The 13,023-nt window shown below is 38.4% G+C and overlaps 2 protein-coding genes across 3 annotated transcripts in view; both read left to right on the top strand.

Moving 5' to 3' along the window:
• LOC309499726 (GTPase IMAP family member 7-like) overlaps positions 1-13,023 on the top strand; it is a gene marked incomplete at its 5' end in the record, with an annotated part of 224,304 nt that overhangs the window by 161,318 nt on the left and 49,963 nt on the right. The window lies entirely within an intron of this gene.
• On the top strand, positions 5,974-10,253 carry LOC309499666 (GTPase IMAP family member 8-like). Of its 2 annotated transcripts, none has more exons than XM_082171031.1 (3): positions 5,974-6,384; positions 8,290-8,955; positions 9,089-10,253. In XM_082171031.1, the coding sequence occupies exons 1-3, from the start codon at positions 6,360-6,362 to the stop codon at positions 10,033-10,035; spliced, it is 1,638 nt and encodes a 545-aa protein (XP_082027157.1). In that variant the 5' UTR covers positions 5,974-6,359; the 3' UTR covers positions 10,036-10,253. The 2 variants fall into 2 exon arrangements, with proteins under 2 accessions (XP_082027157.1, XP_082027158.1); XM_082171032.1 differs by having other exon boundaries at positions 5,976-6,384; positions 8,305-8,955.

Raw genomic sequence — 13,023 nt, 5'->3', positions numbered from 1 at the left:
ACTGTCGATATCATTGTTTGATTGCGTTTGCGATGACGTAAGATCACTGCAAACGCACCTGGGTTCGATACAACTAATTGAGTGTGAAACCACACCAACGCTGCGGGGGGCGCCGGGAACTAGCGCACTCGGGTTCGGACCGCAGCAAACGAACCCAGTGGAAAAACGCCTTTAGATTGACATCAACTGAAGAGAAAAGAAGACATTAAATCTGTGAAGATCTCAGCAGAGGAGGATTAAACAACTCCACAAACAGCATTACCAGCTTCACTTATTACTAACCAGACTGACTTTATTTCATTTCCGTTTTAATGAAAACAATAGGTGTATTTTTAAGTCACCATGATGGTGGTTAGCGTTTGCTTTAGTTGGACTCTTGACCCTTGACGTTTTAATATAAAAATTCTCTGGCTGCTATAATTATGTGTTTATAAAACACGTTTGTTGCAGCAAAAAAGCCAATAGAAAAAGAGATCAGGTGATGTTGGCTGTTTATTGATGATGATGACAAAGTCATCATCATGTAATTGCCTGATTCGCTGATCTTGTTCAGTGTGTAATGCTTTGATTATATAGGACTTGTGTTTTTTTTATTTAGTTTTATCCATAACAGAAGCCATTTGATTTTACAGCATGAAATCTATCAAACAATATACTTTTTTTTTATAGTTAGTGCACAAAAACCTTTCATCTATGGCAATACTTAAACTCACACAGACATCAAGAAACAGCATATGAATCTCAACAATGGTGACAAAAGCTACAAAAATCCTGATGCATAATTTATTAATGCCGCAATGCATGCTGGGAGATATGGGTGAGTTTTGATTGGTTGTACCCAGCATGCACTGCAGCATGAAGCATTTCATTGATTGTCACCATTGTTGAGAGTCATACACTGATTCTTGATGTCCAAGTAATAATGTAGAAAGTTTAATGCACTAAATGTTTTTAAAATTCTTTATGTTATTTGATTAACTGTTGGATCTAATGCTGTCAGGTCACACAGCTACTATAAACAATTAAAACAAAATCACATAACCCCAATAATCAAAGCATTAGACACTGAAAAAGATAAATGATTCAGGCCACAATATGATGATTACACCTTCATCAATAAACAGCCAACATCAACTGATCTCATGTTCTCTTGGCTTTTTCGCTGCAACAAATGTGTTTTATAGACACATAATTATAGCAACCAGGAAAAAATTACATTACAGAGTCGAGGGTCAAGAGTCAAACTAAAGCAAACGCTAACCACCATCATGGTGACTTTAAAATATAACTATTGATTTCATTCAAACGGAAATGAAATAAAGTCAGTCTGGTTAGTAATAAGTGAAGCTGGTAATGCTGTTTGTGGAGTTGTTTAATCCTCCTCTGCTGAGATCTTCACAGATTTAATGTCTTCCTTTAGCTGTGGCTGAAGTCAGTTGTAGTTCTTGTGTTTCTCTTTCCTTCAGTGATTCTGCTTGTTAACAGCAGGTGTTCATAATTAATGCTCAATCATCAGTTAATTATCTCATTAACTTCAAGACTGCTTTACCTCTGTAGTGTGCACACATATGAACACTGAGCAGTGTTGATTTAACATGGGCGTTTTTCTGTGTACTATTACATAAATCTTACCTGTTTCATTTACATACGACTGACAAATATAAATCACATTCAGTTTATTAATACAATTACATAAATCTTATCTGTTTCATTTAGATATGACTTAAAAATATGAATCACATTCAGATTATTGATTGGTTTATGTTAAAACTATGTAATCCAAATGCATGGAAATTTGTTATGCAATTCAAATACATAAATCTTATTTTTAGACAAAAATTTTTTTTTGAGTGCACACATACGGGTTGCACAGAAGTAGAGGGAGGGGTGGAGCGCGGAATAGTCGGCGCTTTGTTCCACACCGTAACCCTCAGATCACCCTGGCCGCCAGCCGAAGTACCAGCCCTAGAAGAACTGGTAGATCGAGGTGCGGATGAGGGGACTCTACCACTTACGAGGTCATTGAGTCTCGATCGCAACTGCGCGATGGTCATGTTCCCGCAATGGGAACATGAGTCATCCACAAACGCTGTCTTAGCGTGGTCAACACCCAAACACACAAGACAGCGATTGTGCCCATCAGAGTCAGACAAAATACGACCGCAACCAGAAGTGCACGGGCGAGACATCTTTAAAAAGACGTGCCACGCGCAAGCTCTTTTGTGAAAGGAGAAGCTCTACAAGTGCTGAAGCGACCAGGGAGATGAACACACAAACACTGGCAAATCACTGCACAGATAAGCAGGGAATGTGCACTCGCTGGAACTCGCTGTCACACCAACACCTGGAGAGAAGCTCGTCTCGAAGAGTGAAGAGATGAAACTCAGGATTTGGCTGGGAGTGAAGTACATCAACTTGGCTCCAAAGCGAAAACATATCTGCATGTTGCCAGCGTACTTCCTTTATACCCACGCGGTGGGGCGGAGTTACGCTATGCAAATTCCACAGACCCATGGCATTTCTTTGCCATTGGCTCGTTTTATATACTCGAAGGTGATAGGATTTCTAAGCGAAACCCCATTCGTCGTCATCCGATGTAACTCGGAGTGACAACGAAAGGGAACATGTTATATAAGATGTTTTTGAGATGTTCCACCAATAGAAGAAGGTCTAGGGGGAGATGTTTTTAATGGTGGCAAGGCCACAAGGAGTGACAAAGAAGAAGAGATAGATATGAGGGTGCCCATTGGGCACCTCGAGATAAAAAAAAACACTGGCCATTGTAACCTCAGATGACCAGCTGGCTTCTCACTTTGTTGCTTGTCAATAAAGTTAATTCTTCTGACCTGGAACTTCGACTCTGAGAAATTTCTTTGAGACCTGAACCAAGGACTTTGAATTTGCCACAACAGTGGTCGCCCTGCACGCTTATCAAAGATCTGCTCAGTAAAATAGAGAAGATGGTAGAAGAAAATGGAGGGACGCACTTCACCAATGACATGTTTGATGAAACAGAGAAACACATTCAGGAGATTCAGAGAAGGAACCTGCGTGAAAAAGTGCAGCAATACAAACAGGAGTACAAAATAGCCAATCCAACAGAATGGAAAAAAATATACTGTAGTTTGGCAGATGAGTGTCGACGAGACGCTCTGAAGTTCATTGTTGCTGAAATATGCGTAATCGCTGTTGCTCTTCTATCGAAGAGAGCGTCGACACACAGTCCTGGTGGTGGTTCTCTGGAGGCTGTAATCAGGGCCATGGGGAAACTACTAACACAGAATATGTGTGTAATTCATTGAGAAAACTCCATAATCATAAAATATACAAGCCTATATACAAGCTCCAGCAAACTGTTGAACATTGTACATAAAACTGTTTAAAATGTTGTTTAGAATTTTGTATTATATTGTTGTCTTTATTGATAGCTTTTGATAAGGCTAATGTGTTTTACACATTCCATGTACTTAAAGTGTATGGAAGCTATTCTGCCATGGATTGAAAAATAAAAAATGTAATTACATATTTTTATCTCACAATTCTGGCTTTATAACTCGCAAATCTGACTTTTTTTTCTCCGAATTGTGAGCAGGGTTCCCATGATTCTTGAAAGTACTTGAATTTCAGACACATGGATTCAAGGCCTGGAAAGTCCTTGAAAACAAATACAGGTCCTTCAAAGTGCTTGAATTAAATTTGAAATAAATTTTGTTTAGTAGAAAGTGCGTATAGGAAAAAAAAAATTATGTATTCATTTTAAGAATGACTATATTAGTTAGTTTAGTGAGTAAATGTTCGCTAGGAGTCTGGATACAATGAAATGCTAGCCGGATAGCTAAACTCAGGGGCTTAGCAAAAATTATAAGATGCCCCCCTTACTACTAGAATATTTGGTTTGGGATTTTTAAACATTATTGCTAACAGTGTTCGAGTGTTTTCCGTTGCAGTGATAACATGAAAATAATACAACAAAGTTTGTTTCTAGAAGAAAATTGCGTCATCGTCCACCTTGCGTAAGGCAGGTCAATAATAGTGTTTAATATTAAATGTCCCCAACTAAGCAAGCCAAAAGCCAAGGCAACAGTGGCAAGGAACCAAAACTCCGTCAGTGACAGAATGGAGAAAAAAACCTTGGGAGAACCCAGGCTCAGTCGGGGGCCAGTTCTCCTCTGGCCAATGAGCTAACAGTGTATGATTATGATCCAGGCAGCATTACAGGTCAGAAGTCAGATTGGTCGTGTCGATGAGGCCTTCACAGGGCTGATGAGGCTGGCACTTCAGGGATGCATCATGGATGGATGTAGGTGCAGGTCCACCATCTGATCTGGATACGGCTGGGGTCTGGCTGACTTCAGTAAACAGGGAGGGACTGGTTGACACTTCAAAAAGAATAAAAAAGAAGCTAAAACGAATAAGAATGAACACAGTATTAATAAAGTATATTATATTATGTATAGGCAAAATATGAACGTAATGCTTTGAGTTCATATTCTGCGTACTTGTATATAAGGTGTGTAATGAATTTGTTCTTATATCACTGTCTTAAATGCATTAAAGTCACACTAATCATTTTTGCTCATTTACAGGTCACCTGACGTAGATGGCGCGGTGTGTTTGGATAAAATACGAGACAGAGTTCTTCATTAAACTCATAAAAAACAAAAGTATCAAGGGAATACTGGATTCTAAACCACAAAGAAATGGCACAATTGATCAAGATCTTGAAGCAGAAATGAGGGAGAAACACCCAGAAATATGTGGCGCTCACAGTATAAGAGTCTGTCCTTGCCATTAATGCTTGGATACACGCCTACGTCTTCTTCCATAATAATAATGGCTAGTGCAGTGGCTGGGATATAGCCTTCGTAAACCTACCAACATCAGTCGCCATGATTTTTTTTAATGACTTATAGCGAAAAAAAAATGGAACCGCTGTCATTTCGCAATAGTTTTTTTATCGTCATTTAGAAAATATCGCAAAAGTTTTGTGCAAATCTGTAATGTAAACACGCCTAGTGTGAATGCGGTTCTGTGCTGATTCACTTCAGTTTCTCCGGCTGGTGGAGGGGTTTCAGACGATCAACTCGCTTCAAGATGCTTTCATACAGGCTTTATCGATCTGGTCATGTGACTGTAATGCCGAGTTCACACTGCACGGTTGTCAAAGTAGTCGGGTCACTGTTCTTTTCACACTGCACAACTATCTGGGGTAACATTCAGTTGCTGATGTGTACACACTACACGATGGATCGGCGACGGGTTTCACACTGCATGACATTACAAAAGAAAGAATTGCAGAGAACTTCTGTCTGGTCCGCAAACTACGTTTCACAACCAAACACACGCGAGAAGTGATAAGGAAATAATGCGAGATCACGCGTGCGTGAGATCGGAGTTCTCGCACGAGATTGAAATTGTTATTAAAAATAATAGCCTGCAAGAAGCTTGCTATCCAAATTGTCTGTGCGCTGATTTGCAGCGACAAGGAGAAAAAGAAAAACATTATGCAGGAGGAAATGGTTGGGGAGACGAGGGGAGCAAAGTTTGTGTGTTCTGCTAAGAGAGTTGGGGGTAAATAAATAATTTTGCAATGTGCTGCTGGTCAAACAAATGTTTGTGCTTTGTTTCTATTTGATATAATTGTAAATATATATATATTAAAAGATAGATATATTGTATCTAATATGCCCTGTATCTTGCGCTCTCATTGGCTGTAGGTCATTGGTGATGTTGTTTTCAGTCAGAACACATTCACAGCAGGATTGTGAATCAGGTCCAGATATTTAGCATGCCAAATATCTCACGGGCGTTGGCGACTCGTCTGCGATTCTCTCAGATCGCGTCTTTCACACGATCAAGCGATTGTCACGCTTGAGCGAGCACCAATTTGCCTGTGATTTCGGACATTTGTCGGAGAGCAAAAATCGGGCCTAAAATCATTCAGTGTGAACTCGGCATTAGTGGAATAAGTGTGTTCAGCATCTGTGGGAGATTATTACTGACAGAATTAATAAAGTTTATTGAACAAACTCTTGCTGTTTCTCGGTTCATTTATGCTGAATGTCTCGTAATCGTTCTTGCTCTCAACTACCAGTCAAGGACCTTTTGTAGACTGTACTAAAAAAAATAGTAATGTGCAGGAATCTTCCACAGGAAAAACAACAGGAAGAGGATGTAACTGCAACAGGGAGGAGCAGAACAGAAATGAAACTAAAGCTGAACAACAAGATGTGTTTTATGCAGATATGATGGCACTATAAACCATTGCAAATATATATCAAGATGTTTTTATGATGTGAATCGCATTTGTTTCCTGTGAAGTGTTTTCATGGACTTGTGATCGGTCAGATCCAGGGAAGATGGCGACGGCTCCAGCAGCTTCTGGTAAGAGACCGTCTGATACACTGTGTGTACATTAGGGATAGTTTCGTTTAGATGGGGGGAATATTTAACTCTAAGCAGTTCATTTTGGATTGCAATTGACTTATTGTTTACTCTAAATAAAAGTTTGGTGGGGGGCAGTATTTGTAGTGCACAAGAGAATAGTTTTATAATCAAGATTAGTAGCAAAGCCAAAAACCAACAGAAAACAGTTTGAAGCAGCTCAAAATGTAAAAACTGCACATTAAGTAATAAGTATTACCTTATTGTTGTAATAAAATGTTCATAATGTAATTATTTTCAAAAAATGTAATAGTCACCATTATTTATATAGCGCTTTTTACAATACAGATTGTTTCAAAGCAGCTTTACATTGATAACAGGAAAATAATGTAACAAAGTTTGTTTCTATACTGCAAAAACTCCAGTATTAAATTTAACTCTCCTGTGAGTTTATTTGACTCCACACTCAAGAGTGTTATAAGTAACACTGAATCAGTGTTAAAGTTAATGAGATAATTAAGTGAATAATTAAGTGATGATTGACCATTATTGAAGACACCTGATATTAGCAAGCAGAATCACTGAAGGAGAAAATAATCACAATTGTAAGCCACCATTACGGTGATCAGTGTTTGATTTAGTTCGGCTCTTGACCCTTAATTTTTTTTACTTTAGATTTTGTTTGGCTTTTGTAACTCAGTTATAACATCCAGATGAACAAAGAGAAAAGGTGATCAGGTGGTGTTGGTTATGTTTTAACCTAATCATCATTTGACCTGAGTCACTGAACTCATTTAGAGCCTAATCTCTGACTTAAACGTATATTGTTGATTACTACAGCATAATATACAGAATTTTCAATATAATCCAAAGAATTTCTAAAAAGTTGTTCTGAAAAAAAAAAAAATATATATATATATTAGGCACACACAGACATCAAGATTCAGTGTATGAATCTCAACAATGGTGACAAAAAGAATATTCAATTAGGAAAAAGAAATTACTAAGACAATTCAGATCATAATTTATTCATACCGCAATGCATGATGGGAGCCATGAATGAGTTTTGATTGGTGGCACCCAGAATGCACTGCAACATGCTTTATTATTGTCACCATTGTTGAGATTCACAGGCTTTGATGTCAGTGTGTCTAAATGAAGTAATTTTCAAAGTCTTTTGATCAGAACAACTTTTAAGAAATATTTTTGCTTATACTGAAAATGCTGAATATCATTTGAATCACAGGACTGCTGTAATCAACAAAGTAAACCCAACTCTCTAAATGAGTTTTGTGATTCAAGTCAAATGATGATTATGTCAAAACATAATCAACACCACCTGATCACATTTTCTCTTTGTTCATCTGAGAGTTATAACTCAGTACAGCAGACAAACTTAATCTAATATTAATAGTTTAAGGGTCAAGAGCCCAACTAAAGCAAACACTGATCACCATAATGGTGGCTTAAAATTAAATTTGATTTTCTCCTTTGGTGATTCTGCTTGTTAAGATCAGGTGTCTTCAATAATGATAAATCATCACTCAAATTAATCACTTAATTAGTTAATGAACTTTAACACTGCTTCATACTTTAACACTCTTGAGTCTGGAGCCAAATAAACTCCCAGGAGAGTTCATTTAACACTGGAGTTTTTGCTGTGAGAAAATAGAATCATATTCCAGCTTAAGTAAATTCAGTGATGGTTTATTTTTGTTGTGAAAAAGTTATTAATTTAGTTCATTTATACGTATGTCTGGGGGAATGGATTGCCATGCATCAGTCGTTCGATGGAACGTCAAATGTGACTGTAAAATAGGTCTTAAACTTATATATAATGTCATAATGTCAATGCACTTGAATCAATGCAACTTGACCTCATTTTTTACATTCATACTCCATAAGGTCTGTCTCTTACAGAGATGTCGGCGATCATCTCCAGTCCAGATGTGATCCGGATTCTTCTGATGGGCAGAAATGGTTCCGGAAAAAGCTCATCAGGAAACACTATACTGGGAGAAAGAAAGTTTAAAGTCCAAAAACGTAAGAAGAAACAAGAAGCTGAAGTTTGTGATGAAGTAACTCAAATCGGAGAGAAGCAGGTGCATGTGATTAATTCTCCAGATCTACTGGATCCAGATCTGTCTGAAGAGAAGCTGGAGGAACTGAAAGAGAAGCTGATCAAACTATGTTCAGAAGGTCTCAGTGCAGTTCTGCTCACCGTTCCTCTAGAGGAACCTGTGCAAAATGAGGAAGAGATCCTAGATTTTATCAAAAGTTTATTTGGTCCTGAAGTTCAGAAGTACATCATGATTCTGTTCACACACAAAGATGAACTGGATGATCTGGGTGAGTCCATTGATGAGCATCTAAAACACCAAGATCATGCAGATCTTTTGCGACTGGTCACTGAATGTGGAGGAAAGTTTCACCTTTTCAATAACAAGAGAGAATCAGACCGTCAGATACAAGAACTCCTGCAGAAGATTGAAGGAATGATGATGAAGAATGGAGGGAAAGTTATCATAAGAAGAAGAAGAAGAAGCAGCAAGGATCCTCCTGATATCAACTGTAAGATGATTTGTTATAAATCAGTTCCCTAAATACATGCAAGTTATTCATTAAATGTAAATGTAACTGATCATAAATGCAGTTGGATTTTAATTCAACAGCACATTTATTTTATTTGATGTTTCTGTTGTAGTTTCAGGAGAGTTTCCAGCTGAAGATCCAGATGACACTGATGTGATTCCAGAGAGGAAAGACCAGATCAGGCTGGTTCTGCTGGGAAAAACTGGATCTGGGAAAAGCGCCACTGGAAACACCATCATCGGCAGAAACGTGTTTGAATCCTCCACAAGCTCAATCTCTCAGACGAAACAGTGCAGCTTAGAGACTATGGTGAGGTTTGGTAAAGAGATCTCCGTGATCGACACACCTGGACTTTATGATACTGAACTCAGTGAGAAGGAAGTTATAAACGAAATGGTTAAATGTGTAACGTTCGCTTCTCCTGGACCGCACACTTTCATTATTGTGATTAAAGTGGGTCGTTTCACTGAGGAGAATAAAAAAACAGTGGAGAAACTCAAAGAAGCATTTGGAGAACACATACTAAAATACACCATGATCCTCTTCACTCACAAAGATCAGCTGGAGAAAGAAAATAAAACCATTGAGCAGTTTCTACAGGAAAGTGATCCAGATCTCAAAAAACTTGTAGAGAGTTGTGGAAACCGATTCTTCTTTCTGGACAACAACTCTGCCAGTTTCCCACAGATCAAAGATCTGCTCAGTAAAATAGCGAAGATGGTAGAAGAAAATGGAGGGACGCACTTCACCAATGACATGTTTGATGAAACAGAGAAACACATTCAGGAGATTCAGAGAAGGAACCTGCGTGAAAAAGTGAAGCAATACAAACAGGAGCACAAAATAGCCAATCCAACAGAATGGAAAAAAATATACTGTCGTTTGGCAGATGAGTGTCGACGTGACGCTCTGAAGTTCATTGTTGCTGAAATATGCGTAATCGCTGTTGCTCTTCTATCGAAGAGAGCGTCGATACACAGTCCTGGTGGTGGTTCTCTGGAGGCTGTAATCAGGGCCATGGGGAAACTACTAAAACAGAATATGTGTGTAATTCATTGAGAAAACTCCATAATCATCAAATATACAAGCTTATTGGGGCTCCAGCAAACTGTTGAACATTTTTCATAAAACTGTTTAAAATGTTGTTTAGAATTTTCTATTATATTGTTTTCTTTATTGATAGCTTTTGATAAGGCTAATGTATTTTACACATTCCATGTACTTAAATGTATGGAAGCTATTCTGGCATGGTTTGAAAAATAAAAAATGTAATTACATATTTTTATCTCACGATTCTGGCTTTATAACTCGCAAATCTGACTTTTTTCTCAGAATTGTGAGCAGGGTTCCCACGATTCTTGAAAGTACTTGAATTTCAGACTAGGGCTTTGACTCTGAACTTCATTATTCGAATATAATTCAAATATTTAAAGAAAATAATGATATTCGAACGAATATTAGGCAGCCTTTAATATTCAAACCTGTTATGGGCATTATTTTCCATAAATGTGTTTGCTTGTAAACGTTGTTTTCAATTCAGATTCTGAGGCTTTTTCACGCCTGGTGAAGTTGTGAATCGCGAGTTCATTAGCAAGGCTATTATTGGCCATCTGCTCCTGTAGGTGACGTTAGTGTTCTGGTTAGCGCCTATTTTGTATACCAAAACAATGGCCGTGCCAACGCCTACAACAACCACGCCTGACGAGGAGTTCGAAATCTACACTCCTGACAATTTGAAAAGCAACGTGTGGTGCTACTTTTTTTTTTTTTAAAGAAACAGGGAAAAATCATGAGTAAGGACAAAGTCCATTTTTTAATAATAAAATAAAAAACAGTCATGACATTGTGTTTTATTTCTGAAAACATCATTGCCTGCCAATTGACATTGACTGATACACTGCCCTCTGGTGGACAGAACATATACAACTTAAGTTTGAAACCAATATAGGTCTTACTGAAGTCATTTTAATGGTCAAAATATTATTAATAAATATTTGAATATATTCGAATATTAATATTAATAAACAAACGTACTTCGAATATGATTTTTGGGCAAAAGTCAAAGCCCTATTTCAGACACATGGATTCAAGGCCTGGAAAGTCATTGAAAACAAATACAAGTCCTTAAAAGTGCTTGAATTAAATTTGAAATAAATTGTTTAGTAGAAAGCGCATATAGGATTTTTTTTAAAATAGCACCAGTCAAAGACAGAATGAATCAGTGCTAATGATTGTGGTATAAGGTAGATGGAAGAAAACCTTGGTGCGGAGCCCTGCATGAACCTATGACGCAGAGCTAATTATCAGGCCAAATGCCAGGGAAGTGCCAAATGAGTGATTTTTCGCTCAGTATTGATCCATATAAGAACTGGTTACTGAAAGTCTCAGCAGATGTATATTTAGTCAAATTGGACGCCATGGGGGAGTCGGCACTGCAAAGTCAAGCAAAATGCGGAGGACATCAACAGACAATGAAGAGTCAAGCAAACGGTAAATATAATCTCATACAGTTGTATATGTTGTATTTAACTATAGCGGACAAAAAAAACAATGTATTCATTTTAAGAATGACTATATTAGTTAGTTTAGTGAGTAAATGTTCGTTAGGAGTCTGGATACAATGAAATACTAGCCGGATAGCTAAACTCAGGGGCTTAGCAAAAATTATAAGATGCCCCCCTTACTACTAGAATATTTGTTTTGGGATTTTTAAACATAACTGTTCGTTCACACCGCCGCCGACTTGAGCTTCCAAAGTTACCGGAAGTCATTCATTTTCAATGGAAGCTGGCTTCTCTCAGCTGCAAGGAGCGTCAAATCCATCGGCGTCGCGTTTTGGGCGTTTTGAGCGTTTTGAGCGTCAATCTGAAAGTTGAAAGTATCTCAACTTTATGGTAATGAGCTATGACGCGGTTCAGCGGCAAGCAGCGGCAAACGCCAGCAACCAATCGGAATATAGACGTCCTTCGCGCTGGCTGATTCCGGAGAAACATACGATGTAAACTTTCGTTCCTACCAAAACATTAGTTCCGAGAAAATGGAGGAGAAACTGATAATCGCTGTTGCTGGGTTTCCTATCATTTATGATATGACGTTATTTTCATATAGGGACCAGTTACAAAAGAGAGAGAGCCCCGGCCGCGTGCACGCACTCACCTTCACCGTCTTCAAACAATACATCTCGCTCTCTCTCCCTCGCGCATATTAATCAAAAAAAAAATTTTCCCGACCAAATGTGACCAAAACGGTAATAAAAATGCTGTCATTATAAAAGGTTCCTAGTGTCAATGTATTGCTTGTTTTTTTTTCTGTTTACATTTCATGGTGTGACATAGACTTCAGAGCGGCCAAAGCGTCAACAAGCTTCCCCGTACTTTTTTGACAAGCGTCCTTGACAGGGCGGCCAGAGCTTCTTTGCAGCTCAAGTCGGCGGCGGTGTGAACGTACAGTTATTGCTAACAGTGTTCGAGTGTTTTCCGTTGCAGTACTTCCCCTTGATTTTGTACTGAGCGGAGTTGGACATTTGAGCTGTCAAGTGAAGTCACCTTTATTTATATAGCGCTTTTTACAATACAGATTGCATCAAAGCAGCTTCACAGTGATAACATGAAAATAATACAACAAAGTTTGTTTCTAGAAGAAAATTGCGTTATCGTCCACCTTAAGTGAGGCAGATCAATAATAGTGTTGAATATTAAAGGGATACTTCAGGATTTAGCATTTAGCTTTGTATCAGTAGAAAACCTGTAGTATTTTCGAACTACCGTGCTTTCCACCCTCATATCCCCCTGAGACAAGAGATTTATGTATTTTTTGTCTGGAAAAAATCCTCCCATGATGCAAAAATCTTTTTGGCCAGAGGCTAAAGACTACAGCCAGTAGTAGGGGCTGTCCCGCATGTCTCCCCATAGAGGGTGGGATCTCACTCACAGAATGTGCACAGTGTCAGCCGTCTTTCTTTGGAAGCTAAGCTAGCAGGCTCTTGATCTGTGGAGAAAGCTGAGTAGTAGGGGTTACAATCCTCTTTTTCCCGGACATGTCCGGCCG

Source organism: Leuciscus leuciscus (assembly GCF_965113295.1).
Source record: "Leuciscus leuciscus genome assembly, chromosome: 1".
NCBI lineage: Eukaryota > Metazoa > Chordata > Actinopteri > Cypriniformes > Leuciscidae > Leuciscus > Leuciscus leuciscus.
This window is presented reverse-complemented; position numbering and strand designations above follow the sequence as displayed.

Bases quoted from the DNA above. Each gene is read 5' to 3' on its own strand.
- LOC309499666 (XM_082171031.1), top strand. From the start codon at position 6,360: ATGGCGACGGCTCCAGCAGCTTCTG. The intron at 6,385-8,289 runs GTAAGAGACCGT...ATACTCCATAAG, and splicing joins GACGGCTCCAGCAGCTTCTG to GTCTGTCTCTTACAGAGATG. The intron at 8,956-9,088 runs GTAAGATGATTT...TTTCTGTTGTAG, and splicing joins GGATCCTCCTGATATCAACT to TTTCAGGAGAGTTTCCAGCT.